The sequence below is a fragment of the Gallus gallus genome, chromosome 4 (genome assembly GCF_016699485.2).
Source record: "Gallus gallus isolate bGalGal1 chromosome 4, bGalGal1.mat.broiler.GRCg7b, whole genome shotgun sequence".
NCBI classification, from domain to species: domain Eukaryota; kingdom Metazoa; phylum Chordata; class Aves; order Galliformes; family Phasianidae; genus Gallus; species Gallus gallus.
In genome coordinates this window covers 81,998,995-82,015,986 of record NC_052535.1, presented here as the reverse complement: position 1 = coordinate 82,015,986, position 16,992 = coordinate 81,998,995, and the positions used below count along the sequence as shown (strand labels likewise).

General features: G+C 37.6%; 1 protein-coding gene across 1 annotated transcript in view; it reads left to right on the top strand.

Annotated features, from left to right (window-relative positions):
- FAM193A (family with sequence similarity 193, member A) overlaps positions 1-16,992 on the top strand; it is a 71,610-nt gene that overhangs the window by 52,895 nt on the left and 1,723 nt on the right. The window contains exons 14-21 of the mRNA XM_015286024.4: positions 1,920-2,171; positions 4,541-4,739; positions 6,029-6,301; positions 6,631-6,913; positions 8,076-8,262; positions 9,911-10,141; positions 11,838-12,684; positions 15,399-15,480. Coding sequence (XP_015141510.3) covers positions 1,920-2,171; positions 4,541-4,739; positions 6,029-6,301; positions 6,631-6,913; positions 8,076-8,262; positions 9,911-10,141; positions 11,838-12,684; positions 15,399-15,480 — 2,354 coding nt within the window. The remainder of the gene's footprint in view (positions 1-1,919; positions 2,172-4,540; positions 4,740-6,028; positions 6,302-6,630; positions 6,914-8,075; positions 8,263-9,910; positions 10,142-11,837; positions 12,685-15,398; positions 15,481-16,992) is intronic.

Here is a 16,992-nt window from a genome sequence, read left to right as displayed (position 1 = left end):
TGGGCACAAATGAGAGTACAGAAGGTTCCATCTAAACTCCATGAAGTATTTCTCCACTGTGAGCATGATATGACATTGGCACAGGCTGTCCGGAGAGGCTGTGGGGTTTCCTCCTTGGTTATCTCTGAAAGCTGCCTGGATGTGGGCCTGCACATCCTGCTCAGGGTGGTCTTGCTGTGGCATGGCTTAGCCCAGAAGGACTCAGAGGTCTCTGCCAAGTTCAACCATTCTGTGATTCTGTCATTAATTGATTCTGTCATTTTCTTCATTCCACTTTAAATTCCTTTTTCATACCAAGTACCCAATGGTTGGTCAGAATCAGATTTTGAATCTCCACATTGCTTTTTTGTTTATTTTTCCTCTTTTTAATTTGTTATTAGATTATTACTAGTTGTTTGATAATACTTGTTTCAGGAGAAAGTTGCATTTGCTCTTAATAGGTCTAATTCACTCATTTGTTGTATTTGGTTTAAGAAATCCTCAGATGTTGAAACATACCTTGTGTCAAAGGCTGTAATACTTCTAAGTTAAGATGAAGTGTTATGTGTTTCTGAGAGGGAAGCATGCATGTTGCAGAGAAATGCTACCTGTCAATTCTTTTCTAGAAAGCTAAGCTAAGAAGCTAATGTTGCTTCTTGGAAAAGATGTGTAGAGCCTCATTACTGGGAAGAAGTAACATCTGGGAAGCGTTTCTGTATTGCTTCTGGTAAAAACTGTCTTCCAGTAAAATGTTGAATGACGGTGGTAGGAAAAAGTACTAAGCTGAGAGAAGGAAACGGAGCTCACTCTTTCCTGAGTGTCTTTTCTTCCAGAGTACTTGAGTCCTTTAAAGACTGTAGAGTCTAAAGATGCCTTAAGATTAGTAAATATTCCAGTAAGGCACACATTTCCCTTTATTTGTAAGACAGTTGCATAGTAATTGAATTTGGAAGGGACCTCTGCAGATGGTCTGGTCCTACCCCCCTACTCAAAGGAAACTCTTTAGGAGAAGGTTGCTCAGCTCTGTGTCCAGTTGGATTTTGAATGTCACCAAGGATTGGAGGCTTCAAAGCTGCTGTGGATAACATGCTTCAGTATTCAGCCACCTTCACAATAAAATAAGTACATAAACACTTGGAGTGGAAATTCCTTTACTTCAATCCATGCCTTTTTCTTCTCATTCTTTCATGGGATACCACTAAGCTCTGTTATCTTTGCCTTCCTCCTTCCCCTGAGTCAGGTATTTATGCATGTTGGTAAGATCCTCTTGAGTCTTCTCCTTGAAGGATGAACAATTGCAGCCCTCTCAGCCTTTCCTTGATAGATGCTCTAAATCCTAAGTCATCTCTGTGAGCCTTTGCTGGACTTGCTCCAGTGTGTCCTCATTTCTGAGGAGCCCATCACACCAGGTGTTATCTCACAAGCACTGAGCTAAGGGAAAAAATCCCTTCCCTTGATTTTTAGTGTCCATGCTCTCCCTAAGTCTTAGGACTTCTTCTGACTTCGACAGCTCATCATCTCTTACTGCTGTTGTGTGTATTGTTTTTCCATATATTTGAGAAATTGTGAAATATAAAAATCCAATTCCATTTTTATAGTGGAATTAATCTAGCAACTATCTAATGTTATCAAGGTTTCCTATTCCTGTCTGCCCTTGATAATTTGATACAAATTATCTTATTGTCACTGATAGTGGGTATTCTAAACCTGGTATCAAACTGTGTTAATCTCCAGAGCATTCCATGCTTAACTAAGATAGAGATCCTCCATTTGTGCTTTTAATTAATGCTTTTCATAAAGAAGGAATTTTGTGGATGCTCTGGATTTATTAATAGATGTTTTCAAAAGTAAACCATGTTTATGATTATTAAGAAAAAATGGATCTAGGGAACTGATTGTATTGTCAAGTATAGTGATTTTATTTTATTTTGCACTTACAGGCTGACCAAGGTCCAAATGCTTGTGAATGTCATGTTTGCAAACAAGAAGCTTCAGGTCTAACAGCCTCTGCACTTGCAACTGGACGCCTGCCTGCTGGCCATCAGTTTATGAATCCTGAAAAACCTGCACATCCTGCACTTCATCTTTATCCTCATATCCATGGACATATACCATTGCATACAATTCCCCACCTTCCTCGTCCACTTATCCATCCCACCTTGTATACAGCTTCCCCCTTTACACACAATAAGGTAAGCCTGCCTAGGTAGATGTGTCCTGATCCTAGGAAATTACTGTTTGCTGGTTTAATTAGCAGATGACTGAGTATCTGTACAACTGTAAACATTGCTTTTTAAATTGTGTCTGTTTGGACTCTGATAGGAGCCCTTTTAGAGGGAATAGCGAAGTGTAAGGAATAGGGCATGGTCAGAACTGGAGAAAGGCTCACACAGCAGAGCTAAGAGTAGCTTGCATCAGAAAGACTGATAATTTCCTTGCTTTCATTAGAAAGGATTTTAGAGTCAAATGGGTCTTGAATGGTGGGAAGAGTAATGAGACTTTCATCAGTATAATAGGACTAATTAAATCTTCATTTAATATATATTGGAGGTCAAAATTTAATATTCCATTTTGGCAATAATGTTCTGAGATTTTTAGTTCAAAATGCTAGCACTTTTTTCTGTTTTATTTTTAGACAGTTAGTTAGGCATAGGAGTCTTTTAAAAGATTTTTGTGCTTTGAGAGAAATTGGTTTTTTGCAGGTTCTGCAAAATTCTTTTGACTCAAAGCAAAAGAAAAAGAAAGAGGTACAGAGCAAGGAGTAAGACCTGGTGTCTTTTTTTGGAAGTATGAATCAAAAATTAGGAGTTGACATTGATATGGTGCCATTTCGCATATTTCATTCAGTTGAACTATGGGCCCTGCTTAAGTGGGCAAAGACTGTGGTTACTATAATGCATTCCTCTCACCTTCCTGTTTTTTGATCCGGAGATCTTGTGGTTGCAAGGAGGGAAGATTAGCTCACTGTGATGACCATTAATCAATTCTTAGCATTGCTATTAACATCAGCTTTGTTTGTCCTATCTCGTTGTCTCTTCTTTCTCTGTTGTGTTCTATTGACGTTTCTTAACAGCCTACAGCCTTTCTTCTGAAATCCCAAGTTGTTGCACCACCTTCTGCCATCCTTCCTGCATTCTTCCTCATCCCTTTGTACAGTCTACTCAAGCTGCCATCCGTGTGATACCCTTATCTCTGCTGTCATTCTTTTCAAAAGATCTTTGCATGGTGAAACATCTGCAGTGTATTTTTGAGGCTACACCAGCAACCCCATGTGGAATGGCAAGCTGCTAGCACTGAGTGGCTTTGTTATACTGGCCTGATCTATTAGCTCTGGCACAGCACCTGAACTAGCTGGGTTCCATGTGTTTTTGTTGTGCAGGAGCTAGAAAGACATATGTGGAAGCTGAAGCTTTAGGGAGCTTTTGTATTTGAACAGCCAGATGAATTCTGCAGAGCTTGTAGTAAAGAGACTAATAAACTCTGCCAGATCAGGGCTTGGTTCATTATATCATGGATAGGCTGTTCTGTCCCTGTGATGCTTCTTTTGTACCCATATGTGCAAGTTTTCTTTTATGGAGGATGCTTGAGCTGCTTCAACCTTCCAGATCAGTCAGATAATGAAAATGTCTGGATTAAAAAAAAACAAGAGCAAGTGGGTATATGACGAGTTTTCTTCACTGTGTTTAGATGTTAGTGTCTGAAATGTTACTGAACTCAGCTGATACTTTTAATATTTGTCTACATCTGTATAGCTTTTCATTGCATTTCATGTAGTGCAGAAATTGTGCAGAAACTGTAGAATCACTTCCCTTTGGCTTTTTTAAATGTGGTGGTCATTGAATGTAATGCTTGTATTGCTCGAGGTCTCTGAACCCTGAGCAACAACTTGCCTTTATAAACCAGGAAAAAGTATTTCTGTTGTTTTTGTTGTTTTCAGTTGCTTTTTAGAGCAGAAGGTTGCATTCATTGCCTGTGAAGTTTTAAGTCAGGAACCTGTTAATGCTTCTAGATGGAAAGAGCAGACAAATATAATCAAGTTGACAATGGTGCTTTCAGTTAAAAGTGTTTTATTTGTTTTTCTACTGTGCTTGTTTCCAATCTTGAAGTGTTAGTAATCCCTTTATCACAGCTGTTTTGTGTAGTAATAGTTGTCATGTCACAGAGGACTGTTTTTAGCAGCTTGGGCTTTGGAAGGTAATAATTCCTATTAAGTTCTACATCGACAGAAATACTTTAAGATGAAAAATGAAGGTCCACCAGTATATATTAATCCAAATGGTTTTGGAGAATACTTTGTTTTGTATTCATCTGTTATCAAAATTTGGAGGAAATGTTTATTATTATAAAATACACCCTTGTACATAAAATCTGTGTAATACATTGTCTGCTTTTAAAAATCAACAGAGTGATCTTTTTATCATTCTGGGAAATAAAAAGCTAGGGGTAATAAAGGTTATAATGCCTTTCACAATTGAAGCAATTTATGATTTGAATGTTGCTGTTGGAGTGACTGTGTAAGCAAACAGAATATCAATGAGGAAAATACTCTCTATTTTTGTAGGCATTACCGCCAGCTCCAGTTCAGAATCATTCAAACAAGCATCAAGTATTCAATGCATCTCTCCAAGATCATATTTATCCAAGCTGTTTTGGGAGCACTCCAGATTGGAATAGCTCTAAATTTATAAGTCTCTGGGGATCAGAGATGATGAATGACAAGAACTGGAATCCTGCTACGTTTTTGCCTGATACAATTCCTGGTGAGGTTTTGATATTACTTGACACCGACTAGTTCAAATACTTATGTCATGCAGTGGAATGTGGCACTTATTTCCAGGAATGATAGGTTTCATCATCATGTTCTTAATGAGATGGGATCTGGCAGGGATTTGCTGCCATTTCTACTTGAGTGGGACTGAAAATTGGAAAATAAATTCTTACATCTTGGGAATAGGACGCTAGAGGCAAAAGAATAGCACAATGTTTTTCACCTGTGCTCATTGTAGAGGTATTTTCATCTCAGAATGTTTAGGATTGCAAAGAAATTGGAATTCAGGGGGAACTTAAGTTGCTTTTAATCTGCCACAAAGATCTGCTTATTTCCTACGGGACTGCAAGAGCACTCGTAATGTGGTACTGCATTCTCCTCCTTACCTTGCACAGAGATAAACCTTGTCATTCCAATAGAGGCATACACCTAGGAAGAGATTAATTTAAGCCAGGAAGCTTTTGGAGATATTAATGGTTGAAGTTAAATAGAAGAGGTTACTAAATAGAGAAATAAGTGTGTACGTGTCTTTCCATTCACATCACAGTGAAGAAGTAGAAAACCTCTTCTAAAATGTAGTTTATGTGAAAAAGGAAGCCTGGTTTTATGTTTGACTGTTTTTCAGAGTGGTTTGCTGTTTGCTTGTATCAAGCTACTAAAGTGATACTAAAAAGAAAAGAGATGGAAAAACTTCCAGAAAATCTCACCAGTAGTATAGCTTGTCTATGTGCAAACGTAATTAGGAGTACCTTTTCTGAGAGGTGGTTGCAGGCAAGCTTCTGTGGGAGGTCTGATCATGAAGGTGTTCCTATAGTTAGCTGGAGTTACCAGTAATTAAAGATTTATAGCATCACTTTGATAGAAGAATATGCTGCTGCTTCATATGTTGCAGTTGTTGCATGGCTAATCTGGACTTCAGATATTGAAGTTTACATACTTAGTATGTAATAAAGTATCCAATTTAATTCTTCAAGTATAAATGTATATAGATCTGTGGCACCTTTGCTACTTGTTAACACATGTAGCAGGATTCTTAAAACTAACTTTAATGGTATTGACTTCTGCTTTCAGACTTAGTAGCACATTTTATTACACCTGTATTCAGGGCAAGAGGTTGTTGAGGGGGGGGGAATCACTTTGCTGGTCTGATCCAGCCAACATGAACAAAGTGTCCTTGTTGATCTTGTAGCATCACATCTAAATTATTACATGTTTAATTCTGAGTACCATAAAGACAATTCTATAATTCTGTGATGATTATTCTGTGTGCTTCAATTGAAGGGAATGATATATTAACACCAGCACTCTCAGAAATAAGACCCGAAGCACTTCCCACCACGTCTAGCAATGAAGGATCAGCAGTTACTGATGGCAAAGAGAAGAAAAATGCTGCAAAGAAGAAATGTCTGTACAATTTCCAGGATGCCTTTATGGAAGCTAACAAAGTTGTCATGGCAACCTCTTCTGCTACTTCTTCTGTCTCCTGCACAGCTACTACAGTGCAGTCAAGCAGCAACCAATTCAAAGTATCATCCAAGAGACCTTCATCAATAGGTAAGGATTTGTAATTCACACACTTCTTAGTAACTGACTCCAGTACATATGACTACTCAAAGTTCTATGTATGTTTGTTGTAGTTTGTATTATCCTTAATTGGTGTTCTTAATACTCCTGAGTTTTAGTGTCTGTATTCCTAGCTAGAAGAAATCTTTAAAGCATCTTAAATGTTAGGGTTTGGGACTCCCAGTAGGCAGATCAGGAAATACTTTGTAGTTTTTAGTGAGACTGAGAAAATCTACCACTTTGAGTGACTGATGGGGTAATTAATTGGAGACTTAATTTCTCTCAGTTGTAATCAGTTTCTTTTTTCCCTCCAAATTTAGGTGAAGTGTTCCACAATATTAATAAAGAAGACCATAGACATTCTGCACCAGTTGCACCACGAAATAGTCCTACCAGTTTAGCATCGCTTCCTTCACTGTCTCCTGCTGCACTGTCTCCAGCTTCTACGCCCCATCTTCCAAACCTTGCTGCTCCTTCTTTTCCCAAAACTGCTGCAACAGCCCCTGGTTTTGTGGATCCCCATTCAGGTCTTTGTCCTACTACGGTTGTACCTCCTACTTCCACCACAGACAGCTCTGTAAGTGCCCCACCAAGTGTCTGCAGGTAAGTCTGGCGCTTGGGTGATAGAATCAGTGAAGCATTGATTTCTGGAGAGTTGTATCTGTTGTTCCATAGCACGTGCTATCTCACTGTTCTGCTGGGCACTGTAATGCTGGCTCTCAACAGACGAGGGAAAATAGTAATTGAATTGCTCAGACTGACTAGCCAGAACGTTTGAGCTAGCTAGCAGTTAACCTATTGTTATGTGTTATGTTTTCTTATACTTCTCCCCTAATTAGAATACTGAATTTAAACAGTTTTTTTTCCTTCGTTTTGATTGCTAATTTTTGATAAAACTCCTTTTCTGGGGGAGCTGGAAGAGTGAGTTTCTGGCTTCAGAAAGAAGATGCACATATGTTTTGTAGATATGAAAGGTTATGGCATTTTCACCTTGCTAACATATGAACAAAGGAGTAATAACACCAGATGAGATCTTCCATTAAGTTAAATACTTCTTTACAGTTAGAACAAGATTGCATCTGTCATTCAGTCCTTCTGAAACCATGAAATGTTGGGCACGTAGTTATGCAGTCCTTTGGAGGGGGTAAAAAAGCAGGTCTCTTCAATAAGCAGTTACATAGCAGTATAATTGCTTATTGAAGAGACCTGCTTTTTTTTCCTCCTCTAAAAATTTAGTGGCAATCAGGATCTAGTGGCAGCATCTTGTTTTTAGCCAATCCTGAATTTTTTAAGTTGAGAAAAAAAATCTGCCTAGAACCAGGGGATTTTAGTAATATGTTGTGGTGTGAAGAGAGCTGTGCAATGTGCAAGTGGTAAGGTAGGTGACAGTTTCAAAACCATTCCATATTAAAGCTAAAGATTTCTGCCTCTGAAATTATTTTTCCCGGTATAAGACAAGGAAGAGCAGTACCACAGCTCACTTTGTAGTCTACTGATCTAATGAGTCGCCGAATGAGTTTTTCATAAATCACTTTACCATGCATGATTTTTTTCTTTCCGCTTGGTTTTGAGCATCTCCATTTGAAAGCTACTGTATGAAGGCCTTAGAATTTGATACGTCACTGGTGATTGACATCCCAGTTTGAGAGTCACTGTTCCTGGTAGATGTACATATAGCTGTATACTTTTTTTTTCTTTCAAATGTTATTTCTATTATTATCCAGAGCTTTTTTCTTTTTTACCAAATTTACTTAATTTCACACAGTGATCCTGATTGTGAGGGCCATCGCTGCGAGAACAGTAACACTTATGATCATCAACAGTATGATGGAGAGGAGAGCCAAGATGAAGACAGCTGTTCAGAGCATAGCTCAAGTACCTCAACATCCACAAACCAGAAGGAAGGAAAATACTGTGACTGTTGTTACTGTGAGTTCTTCGGCCATGGCGGAGTAAGTTGCTGGATTTTCAATTTTATTTTGCATTTTTTAATGTATTGATCATCAGTTGCATGGATCTTATTAGACTACAGCTAAGTGGGGGTTGTGTTGAAACTCACTGAAGAGATAAGTAGCAAAAGGAAGCTTGGTGTGTGGGCAGAAAATAATTTTTCTCTTTGACGTGAAAAATTGAAACAAGACCATCCAGTTGAAAGCAAATAAAAAGTAATAAAAATGGCTAAAAGATTTAGCAAGCAATTGACTTGGATAATAGATACTATGTTTGACTGTGAAACTGCAAATGGGCACTCTGCCATGCAGATATCTTCACAAGTATGTGCACTCATCTAGAGTAGTGTAATTATAAATAATGTGGTAAGTTCAAGTAAAAATGCACTTAATAGAAGATGATTTATTAAAAAAAAAAACATTTGTAGCAATTCTGTCTATAGAAATCTCAGTTCTCGAAGTATTCACTTTAACATGATACTTAAAAAAAACCAACTATCCTTGAAGAACTCAGGCAGCGTAAGTTTAAATAACATTTTTATCACAGGAAAACCCAAACAGTATATTCTGTTTTTATTATTACAAACGATGCGCTTTACTGGAGCGTTTTGATAAGTGCTGACTTGCATTTAAAAGGTATTTTAAATAAATTAAATGTTAAGGGTTGTACAAAATCCTTTCTCTTGTGTTCTTTATTTTAGTGCTTAGAGATTTGGATGGAGCATCTTAAAGTTCACTTTGTACCCTTACGTAGCTCTTAATTCTCATAATCAATTCATTTTCACAAGTGAAATGCTGAAAGCTATTTAAGGGTGCCACATTAAAATTTTTCTTAACTTAAAATTATATTTCATTACTGGCCTTGTTTTACTCGTATGTATGTAGTGTGCTTTTAATAATCAGGTCACAAATGGAATTTGAGTCTCGCGTTTTTTGTAATTGAAGTAAATGTTCAGCTTATTGAGCATGTATTTGGTTAGCATCTATTTCATCTTAAAGTTTGAAGTGAATTTAAAGGCCCTGCCCTATGGCTGAAAGGGGCAAGGTGGGGATCCTGTTTCTTGCTGCACCTTCCCACCATGCCCGTGTTTCATCTGTTTTTGACAGCTGTCCAATCGCAGGGTGAGCTGTTTGATGTGCTGAAGTGGCAGAATGCTACAGGATTTTGAAGAAGTTAATAACAGGCTTTGTTTTGCTGGTGTAGAGAGTTGAACTAGTGTTGCCCCACATAGAGAGGCAGGGTAATCAACCCAGAGGCCCATGTAGCCCAAACTCCGAAAGAGACTTGATGGAAATTGAAAACAGTAGCAGATGTCTGCTCTTTTGAATCTTCAAATATGGTACACAGGTTGCAGGAAAATACCAGTGTCTTTTTTCACTGTTGAAGACCTTTGTCTTCTCACTTGTGTACTCCTCTGTAAAATTAGTCATTCCTCCAGTTGGAAAATAGAGTTCACAAGCTAGCAACAAGCCTGATAGGTCTGTTGCCTGTTAAATACACCTTCAGGTACGCCTACAAACAACATGGAATTCAGTGTTCTGGTTTGAACTTCTAGTTTTTTTAAGGTCTCTACAGTTTTGAAACCTTGAAAGTGTTAGGTCAGTGGAACTTTTATATTTAGTCATTAGATATTTCTCTGATGTCCTTCAGCCACCAGCTGCACCAACCAGTAGAAATTATGCAGAGATGCGAGAAAAACTTCGTTTACGTCTGACCAAAAGGAAGGAGGAGCAGCCCAAGAAACCGGATCAGATCTCTGAAAGGGAAAGTGTTGTTGACCATCGAAAGGTGGAAGACTTGCTACAGTTCATAAACAGCTCTGAAACCAAACCAGTTAGCAGTTCTCGGGCAGCCAAGCGAGCAAGACATAAGCAAAGAAAGGTAAGAGAAAAGTGTGTTTATCCTAAAACCTCATATATTCGAATCTGTAAGCATGTTTTGTGCCCACTCTGTAAGTATACCACCATGTGCTGACTTGATAATAATGGCCTAATTGGTTTTTTTGTTGTTTGTGATGGTGCTGTCTGTTTGCTTAAGTGAGGCTTACTTACCTTTTCTGATGCTGTCTTAGAAGTTACTGAGACTAGGAAGATTTCTCACAATGTTGCTATGATGTTCTTAGTTTTAAGTGATCTTTATGTGGGAATTTCCCACACAGTTATTTTTAACTTTCAGAAATAAAAATCTGATTGCTGTATTGAATGGGCATTTTAGAAGTGCAGGAAATTAGAAAATTAGTGTTTCCTTATTGGAATGATGGTTATGATGGATGAATGTTGGAAGCCAAAAAACATAAGATCAATGCTTTCATGGAAATGGAGAAGTGAAGTTTTGATATGTGTAGCATGATTGCATTGGGCGCCTTGAAAGGGGCTCACGATGACATGAAGGGCCATCCTAAGTCAGAGTGAAGTGCAAAGCTGCGAAGGAGTGGGGAATAAGAAAGAAAATAGATCACTTGCAAATGAAAATTGGTGAAAGCATAAAGCAACAACAAAAACCTTTTAAGTTTAACAAGGAAATTATTTTCTAAAACCAGCATTTGCTGAGTTGACAGAGGCAAATAGTCTTTTCTAAGTAGAACAAAAAGAAAATTTGCTTTTCTTATTGCAATTTAGTTATCAACCTTAAGTGTGAAGTTTAAACTGTAATGAGATTGGTTTCTGAAAGTTTATGTATTCTGATAATCATGTTATGTGACTTCACAGTAAATATTTTGTTTGTGGATTAGTTTGTTGGCACTAAGTCTGCATGCTATAATGCTTCCATAGGTTCGGAAGACCTGGTATTCGCATAAGAGGGTGATGGGGCTTTTTGCATAACTTCTGTAACTGTGGAAAAGGAATCCTCTGTAGGTGCTTTGAAATGTATGAGAAGAGAATACGATTGTTCTCAGCGTACAGCTTTCGTTTTGCTTATCATGCAAGATAAATGTTGCACAGAGTTTCAGGAACTTGCAGTAACAGTTGGTAAAAGTCCTTTATATCTTTGCTGTATGTGATTATGAGCTTACAGGTAACAAAATGTCACCATCCTTACTGTTCCTGACAGTTTTTAATGCATCTGTGATATGCTTGGTGTTTTGTTTTGAGTTGTTTTTAATGACTACTTCCCCTAATGTTAATAAACACTGAAACAGAATAGCTGCTGGCATACATAGCAAGAGAACAGATAAGTGATGCAACATATGACACCATCTTCGGTTACCTCCATAGTACACAAATAGATGAGAGAATCAAGTGGGAAATTTCATTTTCAACAAGTTTTTGTGATTATAAAAATCTTTGCTATGAAGTTAAGCTTAGCAGTAGCAAAAAGAAGTTGAACAGTTGGTATTGACAACAGTCAGATGTGTTGCAGAAACACAGAAATTCCAAAAGGATTTTAATGTACTTTAAAAGGCAACTTTTTTTTTTACGGAGTTATTTATTTCCTGCTACATGCTTGTGGATCAAATAAATTGGTTATGCTAACATTCTGAGACTTAAAATGTTCACATAGCAAACTAGTAATGATAGCTGCAACTCTCATTTCCGTAATCTGTGTTACTTCCAGTAATCTAATTGTTATTTTGTAGCTTGAAGAAAAGGCTCGACTTGAAGCAGAAGCCAGGGAAAGGGAGCATCACCAGTTGCTTGAAGAGCAGAGGCGGCGAGAGGAGGAAGAAGAAGAGAGGCTGAAACAAGAGCTACAGCGGCTTCAGGAACTTCAGCAGTTGAGGGCTGTAAAGAAAAAGAAGAAAGAGCGAACAAATAAAGACTGTCAGAAGGTGGACGTGCTTACTCAAAACTGCCAGACAGCAAAGGAATCTGTCCCAAATGCACCTGAAGACATTCAGAATGGTACACTTGAGCAATCAGAAAAGATAGAAACCTCCTCTGGTTCACTGTCAAGACACGTGAATCACACAGAGCAGAGGCCGCTTTCGGATACAGGCTGTGAACCATCCAATGCTGTGAACACTAGAGACTCAAAACTGCTTTATCAGAAAGAGGGGAGTGTAAAGCAGCATGAGCCCCTCTCTTTTCTGCTTGATATCATGCATCAACATAAAGAAGGAAACAACAAACAGAAACTAAAGCAAATAAACAAACAGTGTGCTGAACAAGTGAAAAAGCCTGTTGAATCCTCCAAAGCATCTGAGATTCAGACTAAAACCAGAAACCAAATAGAATCCAAAGCAAAAGCAGAACTCCCAGTGCTTGCAGAACCTAAAAAAGAAGAGAAGAAATTAACCAACAACAACAACAACAAAAAACAGTTGAACCACATAAAGGAAGAGAAAGCACCCATCACAAGTGAATCCCCTTCACCAAGTGAACAGCAGCAGAATAATAAGCTAATACTTGCAGACTCTCCTCAACCAAAAGGCAAGAACAAGAAAAACAAGAAGAAAAAGGGGGACAAAGTCAACAATTCCATTGGTAAGAAAAATGAAGTTGCTTGTTCATTTTCTTTTTTACTGTTCCTACTTAAGTCCAGAAGTTTAAAATCTTTCTTTAGTCAATCTGGTAATGTAAAACAAATGCAACAACAAAAACCCAGAGAAATTGGTGTCAGGAAAAGCTCAAGTTACTATGAATTCAATTTGTTTTTCAGGGTGCTCATTGGTGATGCACAATCTGAAGATAGCATTTTCCTTTTAGAATATGCATATATACTTCTAGTGAAGCGATGTAGAAGGCTTTAAAGCCTGAGTAGGGTAGCATATGCCACTGTTTTTGTAGGGTTTGGTCTGCTAAGAAAGGCAGTCTTGTCTGTAAAGCCTGCGTTTGTTAAGAAATATTCCATATATTGAAGCAGCATGCTGAATTCCATTATGAACTTGTGTAAAAGCAAGGATGTTCCTCATATAGAGTTGAATTTAGTCTAAAATTGGTCTTCATCGGTGCACAAGGAGAACTATTGGATTCTGTTGTCAAAGAATAATCATACATATTCCTTTCTTAGTGGTAATAATTTTCATATACTATTTACATTAACAGGTGTAGTAAACTAATCTACTAAATTTTTTAATTGGTAAGTGTGAAAACTTAGTGGAATGTTGTTTAATTAAACATATTGAGTGTTTTCTCCATGTGAATATCAGTTTGTGCTGGGAAATAGATTTCATACACCAGATAAGAATAATAAAGGCATAGAATTTTGAGTTCAGTCAAGCAAGTTACACTGACATAATTTTCTTCCCATTGTTTTTTTTTTGTTTTGTTTTCTTTTCCTCAGAACCTCTGAGGCTAATATCAAAGCTGATGAACACATGCATTGCTAACTGATGTGTTTTGGCAGCATGCTAGTCTATCTGCTGGTTTGGGCCACTGGTCTGTTCCTGAGTGCACTTGGTCCCTCCTGGGGCTGCTGGTCAGGGCAGCTCTGTGGTACAGAAATGTCTGCTGGGAGCACACAGCTGAGCGGCAGCAGTGCACGAGTGAAGTGTTTGCTAGAATGACTTAATACTGCAGTTCATGCTGCTGTGCTGCCTGGCAAGCGTGTAACACCTCAAACCTCCAGTGGCAATCTGCACCAGTGTACAGCATTGAACACTGTTGTCCTATACTTTAGTTCTTCTGAATACTATACTGTTGTGAGGTTTTGTTTGCTTTGTTTTTTTTTAATTTTTTGTAAGTTTTTAATTTACAGCGGACAGTGTATTCCAGTCGTTTAACTAAGAGAAAACTCCAAGCTTTTCTGCATAGGGGTGGGTAGTATACTGTAGGAGGAACTTAGGTCACTTGCATCTTTTCCTCTCTTTTTCTCTGTGTATGTATATACACACAGACACATGCTTTTTCTGCTATTAAAACAAGCAAATTTAACAATTTCTGAAAGCTATTGTTCAAATGTAGGAAATGTAGGAAGATGAGTCTGATTTTCTAAAGAGGTAACTGTACAACTCTCTGGATCTGGGCTGGGTAGCCACTTGGACTGGTTCTGACTTTAGAACTAAAAGAAAGATGGTGTAATATGCAATTTTTCTTTGGCTGTAATTTCTTAAAGATGCTGGGTTGATGGACTAAACTAGCAAAGGCACAAAAGGTCAGCTGTGAAAAGATGTACAGGTATAGTAGAACTGAGGTAACAAAGACTTTTGTTTCCAGAAGAAACATTAAGCCATCAAACATTGCTTCTGGTATGATCTCAGTTTCTTGAAGAAATAGTCTGGCAGAGCATTCTGACTCCTCTTTTTGAAGAAGCTGCAATATAGGGAGCACAGGGCTTTCAGGCTCTTCAGAAGTAAGTTGTGAGGCAAAGATATATAATTTTTGAGCTGTCAGGAAAGTCTTTAGGAAGAGTTATCTGCTCTCATATCTCCAAGGATTCTGGAAAGCAGTGATGTGTGCTGAGTGTTCTCAGTTGCGTGCTTTGAGTCTCTCTGTCTTTGGAATGTGCTCTGAGTCTGCCTCAGAAATGAGAATGGTGTAGAATACAAAGGGAGACTTAGAGGAAAGAATTCTCAAATTGGTTTCTGCTGCAAATTACATTTTCTGAAGTTTTTTGTGATAGAAAGTACAAGAAAAAGAAGTGCTGGGATAGTGTAGTATACCAGTAGCTACAATAGCTGATGCTCAATTTTGACCATGTTAAAACATCAGAAGAATGTTTGAAAAAGAATCCTAATTGCAAATAGCATGACTTGCACGAGCAACCTGTAAGGTCCCAGGGGGTATACTGCAGTTCTGCAAAACCAGAATTCTTTAAGTTTTTTCTTTAGAAATACAATTTCTTCAGTCTCTGTAAAGCTGCCTTTATAGTAATGAGGCCATCAAAGTTCAGGCAGTCAAGCACAATTCATTTCCTACCTGATTCATCATGCCTCTTCATATAATTCGATGTTTCTCGTGTGTATTCCAGGCTTTTGGCATCTTTTGCGATCCGTGTGATCAGTAAATTCACTGTTAGTTTGTCTCTTCTTTGTTTCCAATGTAACGCCTTTAAAGACTGAGCCAAGATAATAGTATGAGGTTTTCAAGAACTCATTTTCAATTACAGGTTTGTATTAATTCAGCCTAAATATGAATTATCACTGGTCCACAAAGCTCAGACAGTTCTCAAAAAAAAACATATTTAATCCAGCTTATTCCTTTCTCCTCTCCCCTTCCTCCTTGGAATCTAATGCAGTATAATCCTTTTCCCTTTGTAGATGATGTTTTTCTACCCAAAGACATTGATCTAGACAGTGTGGAAATGGATGAAACAGAGCGAGAAGTGGAGTATTTTAAAAGGTAAAGTGCTGTAATTCCTGCATGTAAAGCTGTTGTGGTTCTTCCAGTATGCTTAGTGACCAAATCCTAGGATTGTCTTTGTGTCCCCCAGATTCTCATCAAGATTTTCAGAATATCCCCAGCTTTCTTTTTTTTTTAATATGAGCAAAATTTGAATATTTCTCTTATTATCCACATGGATAAAATATGGACAAAATACTTGCTACTGTTTGGTTTTTTTTTAATGTAAAGGTGATAAATACTATGTAAGGTGTTACTTATTGAACAAGCAACTTTTGCATTTCAGATGCTATTTTTCAAAAGGTTATTTCATGAGTTCTTTACATGTTTATGGGAGCTCTTACTTTGGAATTTTATACTGCACATAAAATAGAGATAGCCCAACTGCAAATACTAGTTTCTACTTATGATAAAGAGGGATGCTTATGCTAGTGCGGTGACAATAACAATAAAATGAACTGGTACTGGAGACTGTTTTTTCATTTTGGTTGCTTTTGGAGCTTATGCATCACATGTTATTTATGTTTAAGTTCTTCAAATAAGGGCAGACAGCTCCTACATACATAATATAGCATCTTCCATAGCACTGTAAACTACACAAATGTCTGTTCTTCAGTTGTAGCTGGCTATGCTAGTTGTCCATGAATACGTCTTAAGTCTTCCATCATGATTTAAAAAAAAAAAAAAAAGGTTATAGATAAATCGACTTTCTACAGTTGAATACTTGAGAATCGATGGTTGCTTCACAAGGCAACTAAAGCCATTGATTTTAAAGAGTAGGGCTTTTTTGTTTTTAAAATCAGGCTTTCCATATAGATGTCAAATGTTTTCTGAAGTTACATACTTTTGGTAGTCTGTGTGCCTGGGAAGTAATACAAATCTGAATCTTGCAAAGTACAGCTGCTTCTCTGTGCTGAGTATTATTTCTGTACGAAATTTATGTTATTTAAGTCAATGCTGTGGCGTTTTAAAGTTGAAACATCCAGAAATACATACTCTCCACTCTTGAATGGCTGGCTTGTGCCAGCTGACAGATTCTGTTATTCAGATTGCGAGGTAGGTTTTATAGCTGGAACACGACATATTAAATAGTGTTAGTGAAGAAATGCGTTCTTTGTGTAAAAGTGCGGCTGAAATTTATACAAGAGCTTACCATACATGATTCCAGATGAACAGACATAAAACAGTACAGTTATGAGTTTTAATCAACTCAATGATACGATCTATTTAACTTTCATCTGTTAGGAAGTTGGTGTAACTGTACAGTTTTCATGTATACCAATTTTCATGTTTAGAAGAGATGCCTGAAATGCCCCATAAATGCCGTTCTAGGCAAACACCATGGAGACACTTTTAATATATCATTTAATAATTTCCAATATAATCAATAGCAAGCTAGCAACATTGCTTGTTCTCCATGGCAGTAAGCTCCACAGGAATTCATCTTTCTACTGATATTGTTAATTTATCATCCTTTCTTCTTGCTTTGGAGCAGAGCGACAGATACATTAT